The sequence below is a fragment of the Cervus canadensis genome, chromosome X (genome assembly GCF_019320065.1).
Source record: "Cervus canadensis isolate Bull #8, Minnesota chromosome X, ASM1932006v1, whole genome shotgun sequence".
Lineage (NCBI taxonomy): Eukaryota > Metazoa > Chordata > Mammalia > Artiodactyla > Cervidae > Cervus > Cervus canadensis.
The window spans coordinates 53,311,076-53,330,374 of record NC_057419.1 but is presented as its reverse complement, the minus strand read 5'-3'; the positions used below and the strand labels follow the sequence as shown (position 1 = coordinate 53,330,374).

Sequence of the window (19,299 nt, the reverse complement as noted above, 5' to 3'; positions counted from 1 at the left end):
CTCCACCCCTTCGTTGGTGGGACGACTGCGGAGCGAGAGACTGGCTGTCGGTTTGGGTTTGGCGTCCGGGAAGCGTTCTGGGCAGTGACTGGCCGCCGCGTGATTGCCGGCACTGTGGTCCCAGAACTGGAACTGACGGCGGGAGGCGCCTGTATCCGCGTGCGCCCGCGTTGGCGTGTGCGACTTCTCAGAGCATACAATTTTCCTCCGAGTTTTCATGCTTTTCTTCAAGGGATCGAATAGCTGCCCTGGTTAGTGGCGAGGTTTGGCGCAGTCGCTGGCTGTGTATGGTGACGGCGTTTCAGTCTTGTTTAGCTCTCGCTCAGTCTGGAGCATGTGGCAGCACAGGGTCATTCGCACAAATGCTTGCAATTCATGTCCAGGGAGAGGTCTCTGAGTTTGGTGTCTCTCCCTGGAGCGTAACCTGTATCTGGCAGATTGGGATTGTGTATTGCTATGTGTGACAACACAGGTGCTGTTTCGTGTACATTTGATCTCCTTGAGCCTTTGGGTGGAGTTGTGAGTGATGGGATATTTGATCTGAGTGGATTTTGTGAGCCTCTAGGATGTGTGCCTGTATACCGTGATGTGCATCTTTGGAGCTTTCTGGCTTTTCAGTCCCTGGGTGAGAGATCTATGTGTAGGCATATGCACTCCAGAATGTGAGATCACTGAGCTTTTGAATTCCGATCCATGTTTGTGATTCCTCTGTGCTGCTTTAAGGATGGGTCAGTCTTAAGGTGTGAACTATCAGCTCCTTGGGGATCTATGCACAGGTTGCAAGTTTTTCATTTGTCTGGGTACTGTGTCTTAAGAGTGTATGATGTTCTTGAGTTATTAAAACTTCTGTCTTTCCGATTAGGGGGTTTTGTATTAGGTCGGTCAGTGTCCCTGTGGTTTGGGAGTCAGTCTCCATGATGTGAAGTATCTGTGCAGTTCTCATTTCTTTCTGTCTGGAAGACTTTGGGCTGTTTGCAGGGTCTCTGTCACAGTGTGTATGCTTATGGTTTTCTGTTGTGTTTGAGCGTCTGAGACTCGAGCTGCGTGCTCTCTGTGTAGAGATTCAGTGAGCTCTTTTTGATGTCTCTGGGTATCTATGAGCTGTTTGGAGTCTTTGTGTTAGAAATAAAACCTCTTATGTTCTTGGCTGTGAGGTCTGTCTGGGAACTGAGGTTTTGGAAGCTGGCAGATATGATTCTGAAGCCTGGAACCTGACATGCTGACTGTGTGTTGTTGAGTGAATCAGTTGTCTCCTGAAATCTCAGTTTGTTCATAATTAATACAGTGGGGCCAGTGCCCATCTTGGAAGGTACCTGTGCATGTTAGCAATGTGTGTAAAGGGCCTGGCTCCAGACTGTCCTTCAGCAAATGTTTTTGAGCACCTGCCATAGACCTGAGCACTATTGGAGGAGTTTGGGACAGGACAAATCCAACCAAGTCTCTCCTTTCATAGACTTGGTGGTCAGTAAATAATCAAGGGTGGCAGGCACTATGAAGAAAGATATTGCTGCATCAGGGGAAAAGGTGTATGTAGGTATGATGTCATTATTTTATTCAAGATAATGAGGGAAAGACTCCCTGAAAGATGGCAAGTAAGCAGAGATCTGGAGGAAGTAAGGGAGCAGTCCGGGGGGTTACCTAAGGGAAGAGCATTCCAGGCAGAAGGAACAATAAATGCAACAGTCCTGGCATGGAAATCTACTTGGTGTGCTCCTGAATGTCAAGGAATCGTGTGATGTGCTGGGTTTGGCACGTAGCTCTCATTGAAAGGGGCCTGGTGCCGCTATTTCTGTTTCTCCCACAGTTTGTGGTCTTCTGCATTTCATAGATGAAGGACTCAAGGCTCCAACATGTGCCCTGCACCTTCTCTCCTACCTATACCTGAAATTAGAGTGAAACCTTTTGCTCCATCATGAGAGACAGAGAGCTTGAGTGTACCAGCTGCAGGGATGATAGCATCCATGCTGAATGTCAGCCAAGCAGTGGACATCAGTTATAATCATGAATCATGCCTCATAACATTGCTCCTCTTGATGGAGGGCAGGACTTAAGAAGGAGAAAGGAACTGGGGCAAAGGAGAGAGGCAGGAAGGGGAAGCTGGAGGACAATGAGAAAAAAAAACGAGTGGTTTCATCACATTATTTGGATTTGGCCCAATGCACCTTGATGAAATGATTGGATTAAGAAATGTGGGATCTGTAACCTATTTCTTTCCTGATATTGGTAAGTTTTGTCTTTAGTTATCTTTTTTTTTATTCTTGTGGATGGAAATTTATGAATTCATATTGACCTTTTGAAAGAGCCAGCTTTGGGTTTTGTTGATTATCTATACAGTTTTCCTAATATCTGTTCCGATCTCTAATTTCCTTATTTTCCTGACAGTCTCACTACCAAAGGGGTTTAATAAAGTCCCTGAGAGTTTCCCAAGTATAGTGAAATCTCACAGATTCTAGGGCACTGTTGTAGCCGCACTGAGTGAGATTCACTGAGTGTAGATCATGGAATCTGCACCTTTAAAAAAGAATTCCTCAGTTCTGATTGACATGGACAACTTGTCTAGGCACTACCGGAGCAGAGACATGGTCTTATTTTGCCTACTGCCAGGCTCATGTCTCTGTGAGCATGTGAGCATGTTTCCTGCCTTCTCTGATGCACAAACTCAAGACCTCCAGTCTAGGAGACTCACTGACATGCTGTCTTGCTGTTCTGAGGAGGCTCTCAGACCATCGTGTCTACAAAACATCCTGATGCCAGTCTTGTCAAGCCTCCATTTGAAAGATTTCTGAAGAAATCGGATATCTATTTTGTGTGCATTTCTATGATGTAAGATCAATTTTTGTTATGTGGTAGCTGTTATTCTACATATTTTGCCATAGCCGTTGGATCTTACCCTTGACTGAATAAATACAGAACACCCAGGGTTTTCCACAGTGCGTCCAGACCTGTGGCTCCCTTACTGCTGGATGACACTGAACTAGTTACGTAGCACCTCTGTGCCTCATTCCTCTTTTCACCACATGGGAACACCAGCTTGGAGTAAATTTAACTACTTCACGGGGCAGTGTAGACCACTGACCATGTTAAGACATGGGAAATTGTCAGGACAGTATGTGCCAATTCTAGCTGTTGTCATTGCTGTTGTTAATATTATTGCTGTTCCACATTTCCCTGGAGATTGTTCCAGAGACACAATGTCAAGACCACCTTTGACCCACTGCATGGACCTTGCACTATCATTTCAGGCCTTTCGGGGCCTCAAGAATGGAGTGTATGAGGCATGACGGAGGGTTTTTTTTAAGCACGGTGAGTATCCCCCTCTTCTTATGGGGATATGGTGAAGCTTAAAGGAAATATTTAGGTTTCATCATGTGCTCATATGAAAAAGTTTAGTGACTATTCTCTGTGAAGTTAGACGTCTAATGACCTCTTCATAGGATTTGCATCATGATGGGAAAGCAAGTGGTCAATGGACAGTTATAGAACATGAGTACATAAATTTTTAAAAACATTGTCCAGGGAAATTGAAAGGCGAAGAAATCTCATCACATGGCCTTTTTTTGCCATTATTTTTATCAAGTCTAATTCTCAATCAAATTCTGAAGATCTGAATCTGGTGAAGATGTGAAGATGTTAATAGTCAAACGATCATCAGTAATGCTTTATTTCTTGTGTAGTTTTCACATTTCCAGTTTTGTTGTGTTTCTTATTTCTTCCACTAATACTTACTCATGATTGTTTAATCCAAGGGTGATGATATGGATATTTTCTGAGGTAAGTCATGAGGAGTTGTTCAGCTGTGTTTTGGGATGGAGAGTCTGAAGACAGGGGCACAGATCAGAGATGACACGGATCAGTTGAAATTGGGGAGGTAAAAGCGTGGGGGCAGGGACAAGGGGATATGAGTACAAGCAGAAACGGAAGTGAAGAGAGACAGGAAAGAAAGCTCACCCTTCGGGATCGTGCTTAGCTCTCCATATGTACCCAATGTACATATGTACTCTATATGTACTCAAAAGTCTTTCAGTACTCATAGCAACACTGTAAGGTAAGCATTTTTCATGCTATCGTCCCTTTTGGCAGTTGAGGAGCAGAGACACCTAGACGTTAATGGGCGGATGAATTTGCACAAAGTCACCTAGCTGGCAAGAGCTGAGTCAGTTGGATGCCCAGGCCAGAGAGAAACAGACAGGTGTGGTACCTGACTCCCAATCTGGAATACAGCGCAGTGTCTAGTCTACTGTGGATCAGAAGGCAGATCAACATGTCCATCCACATGAAACACTATGATGGATCTGTAGATGGATTGAACACAGCTTCTCCTAAGTGCATGAAAGACCATGGGGTGTCATGTCAACATGCAAAGATCACAGAGAACAGTTCCTAGTCCATATCAAGCTGTAAACATGTATTTGCCGTGACAGACATTAGTGGAGCACCCTCATCATTTTGGAGAGTAGCATAACCATAGCAATAATATAATGATAAACAGAACAACAAATACAATATGGAGACATTACCTCACCCATCTCGTAATTTTCTTAAATGAAAATTCAACCTGAAAGGCAATAGATGACGTACTAAATTTTTTTTCTCTTAAGTGTGACATTCTAGATAATTTCCAAATAATATTTTATTAGTATTTTAATTTGCTGTATCTTCATTGTTACATAGGCAGTTTTTCTATTATAATTGAAAGATGGACTGCCTGGAAACTCGTTCTCTTCAGGTGTCTTGAGGTTTCAGCATAAAAAGTTGTGTTGGTATCCCTGCCAGGTGAAAACCCAATCAGCACACTGAAGTCAGAAGTATGATTTTTGGTACAGTAGGTAGGGGGCTGTAGGGGAGGAGAGAGGTCCTGATGGAAGGTTAGCTAAGCAGGCAAGCATTGTGAAAAAGGTCACTGCTTCTATAAGTCCAAACCAAACAACAACTCATAGGTCCCTAGGAAGACACTGGTGTTCTATCCACATAAGTGTCTGTGTTAGGACTTTCAGACCATTGCTCTTTTGGCTCCCATGATGCAGTGGGGCAGCTTGTGACACTTATAACACAGTCCTGCTTTGACTCAGGCTGTGGATGAGAGTCACAGCCTTCCCTGCAGCACCGCCCCTTTTGTGGGTGATCTGGAGCCCTTTTTGTGATGTCTTGGAGTCGACAGATTTTGAAGGGAAAGGAGGAAGAAAATACAGAGCGCAGGGGGTACATGCACCATCCTTGATAGAGATGCAGGTGCAGCTTCTTACACTAACCAGTTGGGGATGAGAAGAGTTCCATTTGGTGACTCAAAGAAGAAATGTGGAAGTGAATTCAATGCAAAGGGAGAAAGCATATTAAGAGGGGGTAAACAGCTACAGGCAATGGCACCCCACTCCAGTACTCTTGCCTGGAAAATCCCATGGATGGAGGAGCCTGGTAGGTTGTGGTCCTTGGGGTCACTAAGAGTCGGACATGACTGAGCGACTTCACATTACTTTTCACTTTCATGCATTGGAGAAGGAAATGGCAACCCACTCCGGTGTTCTTGCCTGGAGAATCCCAGGGATGGGGGAGCCTGTTGGGCTGACATCTTTGGGGTCGCACAGAGTTGGACACGACTGAAGTGACTTAGCAGCAGCAAACAGCTACAGCTCCCATTTCTGTAGCAGGGCAGGGTGCTCCATTACTGTTGTGAGACCACTCCATGCTCTGAGCTCTGGGAGGGAGTGTTGAGTGTTCTAAGGACCCGCCATCAACCTTAAGCAGGGGGCGCTGAGTGTGTGAAGACGTAAGTCTCAGCCTTTAGCACTGACAGACACAGAAAGTTTCTTAGCCCCGCTGAGAGTGGGGCTGTGGCACCTTAGGAAAACTCAAAGGTAAGGTGGTGGTGGTTCTTTTTCAATCGCTCAGTTGTGTCTGACTCTTTTCACGAGACCCCATGGACTGTAGCACCCCAGGCTCCTCTGTCCTCCACTGTCTGCCATAGTTTGCTCAAATTCATGTCCGTTGAGTCGGTGATGCTATCTAACCATCTCATCCTCTACTGCCCCCTTCTCCATTTGCCTTCAATCCTTCCCAGTGAAAGGTTGTTGCTGAGCAATGAAAGACACCAGGAATGTCCTCTGGAGGAGAAGAATTCAATCCAGGGCCAGAGACAAGGCTTGATCGCTCAGAGCTTTTGTGTAATAAAGTTTCATTAAAGCACAAAAGAGATAGAGGAAGCTTCTGACATAGACATCAGAAGGGAGGCAGAAAGAGTGCCCCCCTGCTAGTCTTTAGCTGGATGTTATATAGCTACTAGCAGTCTGCTAATTAAAAACAGGAAATGTCTCAAAACTCAGAATGGCACCAGGCCCCTCACCCACAACATGCATTTTGAGATAACATTGGCAGCAGGTGAGTCATCCTGGGCCATAAAATGATTGACTTGAATCTTGAAGAAAGGCAGATTTCCATACAAATATATAGTTTCATTAACATAGATTAGGAGAACAAGATATGAGTTTAACATACTGGTTTGTCAAGTGGGTTCTGAGCCTTTAGGCAGAACCCCCTTGAAGACAGAGTCTAGGGTAAATGCATAGAACATTAACATAACTTAAGACAAGCATTTCCATAAGAAAAATGCATTGGTTCGCCCAAGGTTTGAGAAAAGTTAAGTTCAGGTGGAACCAGGTGTCATTATGGCAACACAAAATTTTAAGCGAAACCTCTTTTCATGTTTGTATGGAGAAGGGGAAAAAATATAACACTAGTTTCTTTCTTCCTGCTGCTTAAGAGAGAGAGAAAAAAAAGTCTGACACTTGCAGCCTATGTCCTCCGTTTGGAGACCCCTGGCCTTCCTCTCTCATTCCCCTCTTTTCTTTTAGGAGAATTATGTTGCCCAGGGAAAGGGGCATCGTTCTCATTCCATAACTGCTTCCGAGCTGATAAGGGAGGTTGTCCCTAAATTGGTGAGGCAACATTTTGTGCTAACCCTCATATTGAGGGTCTCTGATCCAGGGGTCCCAAGTAGTACTTGGAGGAAGCTGCATGGTCACAGGCGTTTGAGCAGCCATTTGTGACTTAAAAGCCTTCATGCGACTAGAAACAAATCCAGCTACACAGTTACAGGTGCAGGGAGCAAACTGCAAAAACAGGATAATCAGAATTATTATAATTAAGGTAGTTTTCCACCATGGGGAACTAGTTAACATCTCCCAATGTGAGGCAATTGAGGCTTCAGGAGCATCCATAGCCTGAATCATCTTGTTCATGTGTTTAGAAAAATGAGTAATATTAGTGCTTATATCAGGTATATATGTACAGCACTGGGTATGAATAATGGAACAAGTTCCTCCTTGTGCAGCTGTCAGAATATCTAAGGCCAATCTGTTTTGTAAAACCACCTTTCGAATTTGTATTTCTTCAGCCTTAAGAACTGAAAGAGCTTTTTGAGAATCTTGTAATGCCTGTTGAGTAAAATTAGTCAAAGCATTCACTTGCAGCATAACATCTGTGGTTCCCAGAGAGGGAACAAAGACAGCAGTCAAATAATCACATCAGTGAAATACAGACCTTGCCAACTGAAGCTTAAGGTGTGGTAAATTAGCAGGCTTTTCTGGAAGCTCTGAAAATATGAAGCCGTGAGTAAAAGCTAGACCTAGGGTGCATCTCCCTATCCAGCCAGGGGGAAGCCATGCCCATAGGTAAGAGCCACATATCCAATAGGTCCCGTTTGGAGCAAGCCAGCGTGACTGAGATATCCAGTCCCAATTAGTGCCTGGACAGGCAAAGGAAGGACCTGAACTGGGGTTGGGAAATACGGGAATGATTCCCTTGCATATTTCCTGAGGCAAAAATCCCAATTGTTTCCAATCATTATAATTAAGTTGTTGGCTAACTTCTGGGGATGGCTCTATTTGTTCCCAGCATATAGGGGCAGGAGACATTAGATGTCCTTTTTCAGGAGTTCGCCATATAACCTTATATCAATCCATATTTGATAAACGTCAGGTAAAAAGCCACTAGATCTAGACCCATTTACCTTATGTGTAATGAAATAGTCATTAAAACAAGACAATGCATATCAAAATTAAGAGTCACGTTATATCCGTAGTTAAAGTAGAAAGTGTTGTACCAGTCCGTCTTAGGGTTGTTATATGTCATCAGATTAAGAAGAGGCATCACATACGATTTTTGTCGAAGGTATTTTTGGACTTGGAGAAAGTCTTTTCTTTGAAGTGGAGATGTCCACCATGGGAAGCGTTCCACTGATGAGGAGGGGAGCACTCTGCAGACCCAGCAGTTAGACTGATTGTAGAATGCAGCATAGGAGTGAGCCCAGGACAGGAAGGCATTGTCTTGAGGATCAAACGGCAGACTCGGGATTTTTGGAGTCAGCAGAAGTAGGCTCACATAGATTATCAGGCCCATCTGAAAAGCACAAAGTCAGAGCATAAAAAGTAAAGACATAAAATGATGTCACTTAGTCCTGTTCACGGTGCCACCTCTTAAACTCGAGTCTGATGCACCCACGAATCACTTCCTGGCACTTTGTCAACGGTGGGAGAAGAAAGAACAACCTGGTAAGGGCCTTCCCAGAGGGGTTCGAGGGTTGGCCCCAGATCCCAATGTTTTTATCAGGACCTCGGTTCCTGGCTCAAGTAGAGGCTTGCCTGATTCAGAGGCTGGGTCAGGAGTCACCTCCCGGACTTCCATTAATGCCTGTTGAAAAGCTGAGAGCTGAGTTACATAATTAGTTAATTCTAAGGCTTCAGGTATTCAGCCTTCCTAATGATCGAACTCAGACATCTGTACATGACTACTGAAAAAGCCATAGTTTTGACTATATGGACCTTTAATGGCAAAGTGATGTCTCTGCTTTATACTATGCTGTCTGGGTTTGACATGGGCTACCCTGGTGGCTCAGTGGTAAAGAATTCACCTGCATGGTGTACCTATGGCTGATTTTTTTTTTTTTTTTATTAGTTGAAGGCTAATTACTTCACAACATTTCAGTGGGTTTTGTCATACATTGACATGAATCAGCCATAGAGTTACACGTATTCCCCATCCCAATCCCCCCTCCCACCTCCCTCTCCACCCGATTCCTCTGGGTCTTCCCAGTGCACCAGGCCCAAGCACTTGTCTCATGCATCCCACCTGGGCTGGTGATCTGTTTCACCATAGATAATATACATGCTGTTCTTTCGAAACATCCCACCCTCACCTTCTCCCACAGAGTTCAAAAGTCTGTTCTGTACTTCTGTGTCTCTTTTTCTGTTTTGTATATAGGGTTATTGTTACCATCTTTCTAAATTCCATATATATGTGTTAGTATTGTTAGAAAAACGCCGGGGGAGGAAAAAGAGCCGCCTCTAAGGACCGGTGGTGAAGGCCTTTATTGAGCGGTCGCTCTCGGGCAGAACTCCCGGGGGCAGGTGAGTGAGGAGACAAAGGGAGTCTGCGAGGTATGAGGGGTGGGGAGGGGTTTTATAGCCAGGGCCGGCGTTTAAGCCAGGTCTTTTCATATAAGGAAGAAAGCGCGGATTACAGCGGCGGTTAGTGTCCGAGGGCTCTGTGTCGGTACCTGATTGGACCAGGCTGCAGGGGGTCGGTCCCCGGAAGTTTAGCCAGCCTCCGGAATTTGCCTTGCGGCACTTTCCCAGGGCATGCCCCGACCTTTCATCCCGGCCTTTTTTTTATAGGACAAGGGGCGCCGGTTCTGTCTGGCTATTTCCTGCTGAACGGGGGCGACGAGGGGTAGGGTCCAGCCGGGACGAAAGGTCAGCTTATGCAGGATTGTGAGGTGGGTCTATGTCTTCTTGATTGAGTCGAGTGTAAGCTGTTAGGAGCATGGCCCATCCGGTCGCAGCCTGCGCTATTTCTTGGACCCATTGAGTCCAGTCCGGAGGGGGCTTTCTTGGAGCTGTCTGCGCCTTTGTTCTAGGCCTGACGATTGGGGCCGATAGGGGATGTGGAGATGTCAGTCGATGTCCAGGGCCGTAGCCACCTGCTGGGAGATCTGTGAGAGTATATTTCTTTTTAAGAGAGGAGTAGGGCAGGAGGGGATGACCAGAAAGGAGTGGGTAAATAGGCAGGAATCTAATTGACAGGGTGGTGGCTGGGTTTGGAGCGGACATGAGGGTTGGCTGTCAATGCCCATAACCGACACCTCGGAAGGACGTAAAGTGTCCCCGAAAGACGGACGGACCGAATAGGTAGCCCCCGCATTAACCAGACTTACCCGTTACCTGGAGCGTTACCCTGGGCTTGGCTTGGGTTATCGGGGTTCCCGAGTCTGGGCGGCGTCAGCCATCGTCGAAGCTCAGCAGCTCGAAGGCCGGAGGAGGGCAGGAGGTCTCCCTGGGGCGCTCTGGTCCCCGGCCCCTAGAGGTCGGGGCCCGAGAGGCCTGGGGACAGTCACTAGCCCAGTGTCCTCGCTGTTTGCACAACGGGCACGGCTTGGAAGGAGGTTGCGGATTGGGGCACATCTTGGCCCAGTGTCCTTCTTGGCCGCACTTGAAGCAGGCCCCCGGAGGGGTGTTTTGGGACCCCGAGCCCGCCGCCAGCCGCAGGGCCGCTACCAAGGCCTGGGTTTGCTGGTTTAGGAGGCTTGCCTGAAATTCGGCCTCTTGCTTGAGCCTTGCCCTTTGGCTGGCCTCAGCAGTTTCTTCACGGGTGTTGTAAACCTTAAAGGCCATTTTTACCAGGTCTCGAATAGGGGTCTGAGGGCCGTCCTCAGCCTTGGCCAGCTTTTTTCCGGATGTCAGGTGCGGATTGGGAGATAAAACGATTGGCCAAGGTAGCTGCCCCAATGGGGGACTCAGGGGACAGTCTGGTGTATTGAACAAGGGCCTCAGTCAGCCGATTAAGAAACATGGCTGGGTTTTCATCGGGCCCCTGAGTCACCTCATCTAGTTTGAGGAGGGTTACTACCTTATGAGAGGACGTTTCCATCCCATCGAGGATACACTCTATCATATAGCGTACCCGCAGCTGGCCGCCACCCCCTTCCTGGTAGTTCCAATCAGGGTCGGTGTCAGGAACTGCCTGAGCTCCCGGGGGATGCTCAGGGGAGGGGTTGGCACTGGAGGGTTGCTATGGGAGCGAGTGTGGGAGCTAACCGGAGAAGAGGAGGGAGTGACGGGGGAAAGGGGAGGATACAAGATAGGGTTAAGGGCCGGAGGATCTGGGGCCGGCGGTGAAGCCTCAGGGGCGGGAACAGGAGCAAAAGAGGCCGGAGTAGGGTTAGAGGGGGAGGGGTTAGGAGGGGCCGGAGAGGAGGGGGAGGGGTTAGGAACCGGAGAGGAAGGGGAGGGGGCCGTGGGAGAGGTATAGGGAGGCGGGGCCACCAGATCTTCTGGGGGAACAGAGAAAGCAGAAGACTCAGAGACGGGAGGAGTCGGCTTAGCTCGGGAGGGTGGAGTCGGGGGGGGCCATGGTGAGTAGGATTTGGCTAGGAGCGCACGTAGTGCACAGGGTGGGGCGAGAGCGCAACCCCCAAAAGGCCTGAACATAGGGGACCTCAGACCATTTTCCCCTTCTCCGGCAGTAATTATCTAAATCACGGAGGACGTGAAAGTCTAGTGTCCCTGTGGCTGTTCATTGTGAGCCATTATCTAGGGAATACTGAGGCCAGGCCTGTGAACACAGAAAAGTGAGCTGCTTGGGACAGATATCTCCCTTTAGTCTTAGAGTCCGCAGGTTAGCCAGCAGGCACTCTAAGGGGGTGGAGTATTGGGGATCGGGTTTGGAGGCTGTCGATCCCATGACGACCACGGGGCGTGGAGGCAACCCCCGCTGTCCGAACGTCTTCGGACGAGTCAAGGGGAGCTGGAGATCCGTGTAGTCGCGGGGAACATCTTCCTCACGACTGCAGGGACCCGGAAAGGCCGAAGTCAGAGGCCGAAGCCGGAGGTCTACTCAGCTGCTGGGGACATCTCCCCACCAGCTGGTGACCGGAAAGGCCGAAGCCGGAGGCCGAAGCCAGAGGTCTACTCAGCCGCTGGGGACGTCTCCCCACCAGCTGGTGACCGGGAGGGCCCAGTAAGTGCGCACCCGTTATGGGGCCCTAGGAGGTGGTCGCCAGGGAGTGCAGGCCCCAAAGCCGAAGGGACTTACTCCGTATCCTGCCATCCGGGGGGTTGGTCAGCCGCCTGGGTCTGAGGCTTCCGCGGCGGTGGAGCTCGAGGGGACCTCAACGGCAAGTGCCGGGGCCCTCACTTCGAGCCTCACGTTGGGCGCCAGATGTTAGAAAAATGCCGTGGGAGGAAAAAGAGCCGCCTCTAAGGACCGGTGGTGAAGGCCTTTATTGAGCGGTCGCTCTCGGGCAGAACTCCCGGGGGCAGGTGAGTGAGGAGACAAAGGGAGTCTGCGAGGTATGAGGGGTGGGGTGGGGTTTTATAGCCAGGGCCGGCGTTTAAGCCAGGTCTTTTCATATAAGGAAGAAAGCGCGGGCTACAGCGGCGGTTAGTGTCCGAGGGCTCTGTGTTGGTACATGATTGGACCAGGCTGCAGGGGGTCGATTCCAGGAAGTTTAGCCAGCCTCCGGAATTTGCCTTGCGGCACTTTCCCAGGGCATGCCCCGACCTTTCAAGTATGCTGTAATGTTCTTTATCTTTCTGGCTTACTTCACTCTGTATAATGGGCTCCAGTTTCATCCACCTCACCAGAACTGAGTCAAATGAATTCTTTTTAGCGGCTGAGTAATATTCCATGGTGTATCTGTACCACAGCTTCCTTATCCATTCGTCTGCTGATGGGCATCTAGGTTGCTTCCATGTTCTGGCTATTATAAACAGTGCTGCGATGAACATTGGGGTGCACGTGTCTCTTTCAGATCTGGTTTCCTCAGTGTGTATGCCCAGAAGTGGGATTGCGGGTCATATGGTCAGTGTCTAATCCATTTTTTAAGAATCTCCACACGTTCCCCATATGGCTTACTAGTTGCATTCCCACAACAGTGTAAGAGGGTTCCCTTTCTCACACCCCTCCAGCATTATTGCTGAGACTTGGATAGCAGCCCATCCTACGTGTGTAATGGTGCCTCATTGTGGTTTTGATTTGCATTTCTCTGATAATGAGTGATGTTGAGCATCTTTTCATGTGTTTGTTAGCCATCTGTATGTCTTCTTTGGAGAAATGTCTGTTTAGTTCTTGGCCCATTTTTTGATTGGGTCATTTATTTTTCTGGAATTGAGCTTCAGGAGTTGCTTGTATATTTTTGAGATTAATCCTTTGTCTGTTTCTTCATTTGCTATTATTTCTCCCAATCTGAGGGCTGTCTTTTCACCTTACTTATAGTTTCCTTTGTAGTGCAAAAGCTTTTAAGTTTCATTAGGTCCCATTTGTTTAGTTTTGCTTTTATTTCCAATATTCTGGGAGGTGGGTCATAGAGGATCTTGCTGTGGTTTATGTCGGAGAGTGTTTTGCCTATGTTCTCCTCTAGGAGTTTATAGTTTCTGGTCTTACATTTAGATCTTTAATCCATTTTGAGTTTATTTTTGTGTATGGTGTTAGAAAGTGTTCTAGTTTCATTCTTTTACAAGTGGTTGACCAGTTTTCCCAGCACCACTTGTTAAAGAGGTTGTCTTTTTTCCATTGTATATCCTTGCCTCCTTGTCAAAGATAAGGTGTCCATAGGTTCGTGGATTTATCTCTGGGCTTTCTATTCTGTTCCATTGATCTATATTTCTGTCTTTGTGGAATGGCGGGAAAAAAAATCTTGGGTTTTTTGGGACAGAAAACAAACAAAAATGTAAAGCAATTACCTTCAATTAAACTGAATAAGTGCAAAAAAAAAAAAAAAAAAAGAATCCTCCTGCAATGCACGGGATGCAGGAAACATGGGTTTCACCCCTGGGTTGGGAAGATCCCCTGCCATGCCCCATGGGAGGAGGGCATGGCAATCCACCAAAGTATTCTTGCCTGGAGAATCCCATGGACAGAGGCACCTGGCAGGCTACAGTCCATGGGATCGTAAAGAGTCAGACAAGACTGAAGCCATGAGCATGCATGCATACTAGCTTTGTCATAGCTGTTCTTCCAAGGATCAAATGTCTCAATTTCATGGCAGCAATCACCATCCACAGTCATTTTGGAGCCTCCAAAATTAAATCTGTCCATGCATCGAATTCCGCCCCTTCTGTTTCCCATGAAATGATAGGACTGGATGCCATAATCTTATATTTTTGAAAGCTGAGTTTTAAGCCAGCCTTTTCACTCTCCTCTTCACCCTCATCAAGAGGTTCTTTAGTTCCTCTTTGGTTCCTGCCATTAGAGTGGTATGATCTGCACATCTGAGCTTGTTGATATTTCTGCCAGCAACCTCGATTCCAGCTTGTGAGTCATCCAGCCCAGCATTTCCCATGATGTGCTCTGCATGTAAGTTGAATAAACAGATTGACCATATACAACTCCTTTCCCAATTTTGAAACAGTCTGTTGTTCCATGTCTTATTATAACTGTTGCTTCTTGACCCCCATACGGGTTTCTCAGGAGACAGGTCAGCTAGTCTGGTACTCCCATCTCTAAGAATTTTCCACAGTTTGTCGTGATCCACACAGTCAGAGGCCTTGAGGCAGTCTAGTCAATGAAGCAGAAGTAGATGTGTCTCTGGAATTCCCTTGCTTTCTCCATGATCTGAGGAATGTTGCAATTTGATCTCTTGTTTCTCTGCCTCTTCAAACCCAACTTGTATATCTGGAAGTTCTCGTCCCATATACTGTTGAAGCCTAGCTTGAAGTAGTTTACTGACCAGGAGGCTTCAGAAATATGGGATAATCTAAGCTTGAGAAATTGGAGAGTGTGAATGAAGCCAAATAAGAGAGACAAAAAGAGGATTCTCTACTTTGCATGTTGTTAGCAAGCTGGGCAATGGCTAGACCATACCTTCAAGTTCTTGTGTAGGACAGTAGCCTTTATCTAGAAAGTCATGAACAGTTCTGCAACTGTAAGAGAGGGAGGGAGAGGGCGGTGAGTGGGAGACAGGCACCCTGAGTGGATGTGAGAGACCGGTTAGAAGGGGGTTGACAATTAAGTGGAGGGAGGCTTTGGACTAGAGCAGATGTGGTGGACATGGGAAAAACTAGATGCATTAGACATTTTCGAAGTAAAGGGGACAGAAGTCAGCAAGAATATGGACTTGAAGTGAAAGAGAGGGAATTGGAAACATGGTTAAGACCAAGTTTCTGTGTCCTGTCAGAAGGGTGCAAAGGTGTCATGGGAAACCCTGGATGTTGGCCAGGTCTGGGAAGAATTCCAAATAAGGTTTTTATGTTTTTGAGCTCATGGTCTGGATGGATACAATAACCAGTATTTACATACTTAAAAGTTCCTTGTCCTTTTTAAAAAAGTGAGAAGTATTGATATATAGTTTATATACAATAGAAGTCGATGCTTTAAAGCATTACCGCTTGTTGAGTTTTGACATATGCATACCATCATGTAAATGCTACCACAATAAAAATGTGGAAAACGTCCCATTGGTTTCAAAATGCTCCCTTGGACTATTTGCATTCAGACTCCTTCCTCGACTCCTATAAACTGGCAACCAGAGACAGATTTCTGTGCCTATATTTGTGCCTTTTCCAGAACTCCATTGACATGAAATCATAGAATACATAGTTTTCTGTGTCTGACATCTCTCACTGGCACAGCTGAGATGCATCCTTGACGTTACATGCATAAGTAGTTCCTTTTAAAATGACTGTATAGTATTCTTTTGTACGAGTATGCCCTTTTGGTTTTCTTTCATCTATATACCAGTTGTTGAATAGTTGGGCTGTTTCTAGCTTTGGCTATTCGGAGTACATGAGTAGAATATATGAGTAAAGGTCCTTGTGTGAGCATGTTTTCCTTTCTCTTGGGTAAAACCAGGTAAAATTAAACCTCCTAGTACGTACGAAAATTTCTGCTGTACTAGAATAAGAAGAATGTGCTACTGGAGAAGAGTGAAGAAATAGCTACAGAAGGAATGAAAAGGCTAAGCCAAAGTGGAAACAACACCCAGCTGTGGATGTGTCTGGTGGTGAAAGTAAAGCCCGATGCTAAAAGAACAATATTGTATAGGAACCAGAGGTATATTCAGAGAAATCAGTTACCAGTTCAGAGATTGAAATGCACAGTGCTCCAAGCAAAAAAAGGAAGCAGGGGTATCTATTTATGTATTTGTTCCATGGAAGTGAGTAAAGCCATTGCAAGCATGCTGGAAAACCCAGAAGCAGAGAAGGAAATGTTTCATCAAAGCCTGTATAAAAATGGGTATTAAAAACCGTAATGTCTAGTTCTGTCATGAGGGTCTTTCTGAGACACATGCTCCCCTAAGGGTAACCTGGGGCTTCCTATCACCACAGTTTGTGGATGCATAAGAAAGACTGCACTGGAAGGAAAAAAATACAGTATTCAAGCCTCCTTGCTCATCCTGCAGAGACCCTGCGGTTCCAGGACTACCTCAGTGGCGGGAAAACCTCAACCAGCACAGCTCACGCCCAACTCAGGGAGCATGCGCAGTGTACTCCTTCGTGCGCATGCGCCTCGGTGCACGTCCGCCTTCCTGAGCGTTCTGTGAGGAGCGTTGGGCCTGAGACGGGTGTGTTTATTCAATCCCGGTCCTTTCTGACCACTTGAGCCTCACCAGGTAGGTCCACAGATCTGTCCTGTCTGGAGTTTAAGTGTGTGCACGTGTGAGGGGGAGCCAGCGAGTTTCGGGCGGGTCGGGCAGTGCGATCTGGGGCCTTTGAGGAAGAAGGCCCTCGAGGTCGTCATCTTTCTCCTGACAAGTGTCGCGACGCCATAGTTCTTGCCCTGGTGTTGGGAGAGCAAGGGCGGTGGGCAGAGGAGGGCAGGGGGTCGGATGATGGTGGGGGGAGACTTGGGGGTGCTATTTGAGATATCTGGTTCACTGGGGCCCTGGAACTGATGACAGGGCACAGAATCTGGAGCCGGCAGTGGGACCTGGGCAGGGGGCGGGGTGGGCGATTAAGGAGAGACCTGGAAACTGGACCGCGCTGGGGTTGTGACTGTATCGCGGGTTTTGTGGTAAGGTGCCAAGAGAGAAGTGGACCGGCTGCTCTGCATGCAGACTCACCTCAGCCACGGACACTGAGAAACTCCCCATAGTCAGGCTGTAAGACTGAGCCTTTCTTCGTGTTCCAACTGAATTCCAGGGGAGTTGGGGAAAATAGGTCTGGTGAATAGGAGTGTGAGAAGAGCAATAGCCCTGAATTTTTAAATTCCTAGCAGTATTTCACTAAGTATCTTCATGATGGAGAATTCTGTTGTGAAATCACACTGCCTCACAAAAATTCAGCCTTCCTGTGTACCTTAAGGTGATTTCTCTGCCGGCTTAGCAGAGACACAAATGGCTTTGCAAGCAACTGTATTTGGTTTAATTGGAATGCATGTACACTCATACTTAACCAGAGTTTTCTTTTAAAAGTATTTTCACATTAAAAAAAATAATAATCAACATATGGTCATAAAAGTGATCAAATGTAGCTGTGCTCTTAAATACAGTATCTAAGTCACAATATTCTACTTTCAGGGAGAAATATGAATGGGCAAGGGGCATCAACACTGGGACCTGTAGATCCAGATTGCTCCCGGCTGGATGAACGTGTGGTTGTGAGTATCTTACCATTTGATGTTTTCTATTCGCACAAGTTTATTTTTGAGAAAATGATGTCAAGTAGTACAGAGGCAGTGATACAGGTCTTCCATGCTGATAAAGGGTGACAGTTTGTCTTAGGAAGGAACACTGATCCAGATGCATTACAGTCTGGCATTGCCTGGATGAGTATACTGTTAAATTCCCGGGAAATGTGCCCAGTGACTCCCTCCTCCTGCTTATTAACAACAGATTGCATACTTCCATCCCAGCATAGATTGAAATAGCTTCCAAAGTCTTTCTGGGTAACTCTTATGGGAGCTAACTCTTCTCTGTGGGAAGAGTCACTTTATTAAAAGTAAGTACACAGAATTGTGTTGGAAAAATATTGTTAGGTTTACTTATGATCAGATATATCTGTGTATTATCTATGTTTATGCTATTAGATGTATTAACAACAAAATGTTTTTATTTGCATGCACACTGTCCTAGGACCCTCAGCCCAGTGTTGAGCAACCTCAAGAAGAGGGACCACCAGCTGAGATTCAGGATATCACACCTGAAAAGGAGGAAGTAAGTGGAGAGGATCCAGTGAATCCTGATGAAGAGAAGGAGAAGGATGCCTCTGAAGGTAAAGTATATCTGTGCATCATGCCTTAAGACATAATCAGTCAGAGGAGGAAAGGAAACATTAGAAAAGGACTTCAGACAATTCCTAAAATCCTGAGGAGAGTATAGTTTGCCAGTTAGTGTGGTCGCTCAAATGTTCCCTTGTTTTCAAGACAAAGAGAGAGGGGGCAACTAAGTTGTCTGAGGACAACCCTGGAAAAGGAAAATGGTAATAGCATTCAGAAACTTCTGCTTTCCCTTTTCTCCAGCAAAACATTCCTGGAGTAATGCTCCTGAGGTTCTTATTCGTTACATCTTTACCATACTATCCTAAGGCTTTTAATTCATAACACTGAGGGAATTAATATCATCATTCCCTTGTTTATATTGTATGCTTTACAGCGGAATTCATGCATTGTTTTTAAAGATGCTGTCCTGGAAACTGATCTCCGGGAATTGGCTGTGGCAAAGACTGGGGGTCAGGGTGGAGATGGTCCTGATGTCAAGGGGGAGATTGCATCAAATAGAGAGCCTGTTGAAATGCCAGAAGCAGGTATGTCATCCATTCAGAAAGTAATTTATGTGGTTTCTGTTTTTCCAGAATATTATATCTTTAATAATATAGAGGGAACACTACTATTATTTTAATAACAGAGTTCACATATTCTTTGAAAGGTAGTTCAGACCCCAGATGCCTGAGTGTCTGACTTACAGACTTGCGAATAAAGAAAGTCTGTAACTTTCTTTATTCGGATCAAAGCCATATCGAGTTGAAAATAGGAAACCGTTTTCTTCATTATATAAGTACTTTAAGCAACAGTTAATAATTTTCAGGTTCTTTTATAATTTCTGCTTGTAACAAATATGGAGTGCATTTGTAATAAATATCAGTTTATATGAAATATGCTCAGGCATTCAAGTAGGTTCTAGTACCAGCTTTAACATAATGTGTGTGATTCTGTGAAATCCCTTAACTTCTAAACTCAACTTGACTCATATAAATTGTGAATTCAGAACAGATACACTAAAATGCTCATTTTTCAATGCTAATTTTTGCATTCTCTGATTCTCTTCGATGGAATGCATACAAGAATACTCTGTTTTTCATGATGTATTTATCATAA

General features: G+C 46.0%; 1 protein-coding gene across 3 annotated transcripts in view; it reads left to right on the top strand.

Annotated features, from left to right (window-relative positions):
* Positions 1 to 1,704: 1,704 nt before the first annotated feature.
* LOC122434999 (neurofilament medium polypeptide-like) overlaps positions 1,705 to 19,299 on the top strand; it is a 181,071-nt gene continuing 163,476 nt past the window's right edge. Inside the window, exons 1-4 of one of the 3 annotated variants that reach the window (XM_043458837.1) lie at positions 1,705 to 2,223; positions 17,504 to 17,583; positions 18,059 to 18,197; positions 18,603 to 18,728. In XM_043458837.1, the coding sequence (XP_043314772.1) occupies positions 2,157 to 2,223; positions 17,504 to 17,583; positions 18,059 to 18,197; positions 18,603 to 18,728 (412 nt within the window). In that variant the 5' untranslated portion in view covers positions 1,705 to 2,156. Of the gene's footprint in view, positions 2,224 to 16,459; positions 16,598 to 17,503; positions 17,584 to 18,058; positions 18,198 to 18,577; positions 18,729 to 19,299 lie in introns of those variants that run through there. The other 2 variants (XM_043458840.1, XM_043458844.1) reach the window with 2 other exon arrangements.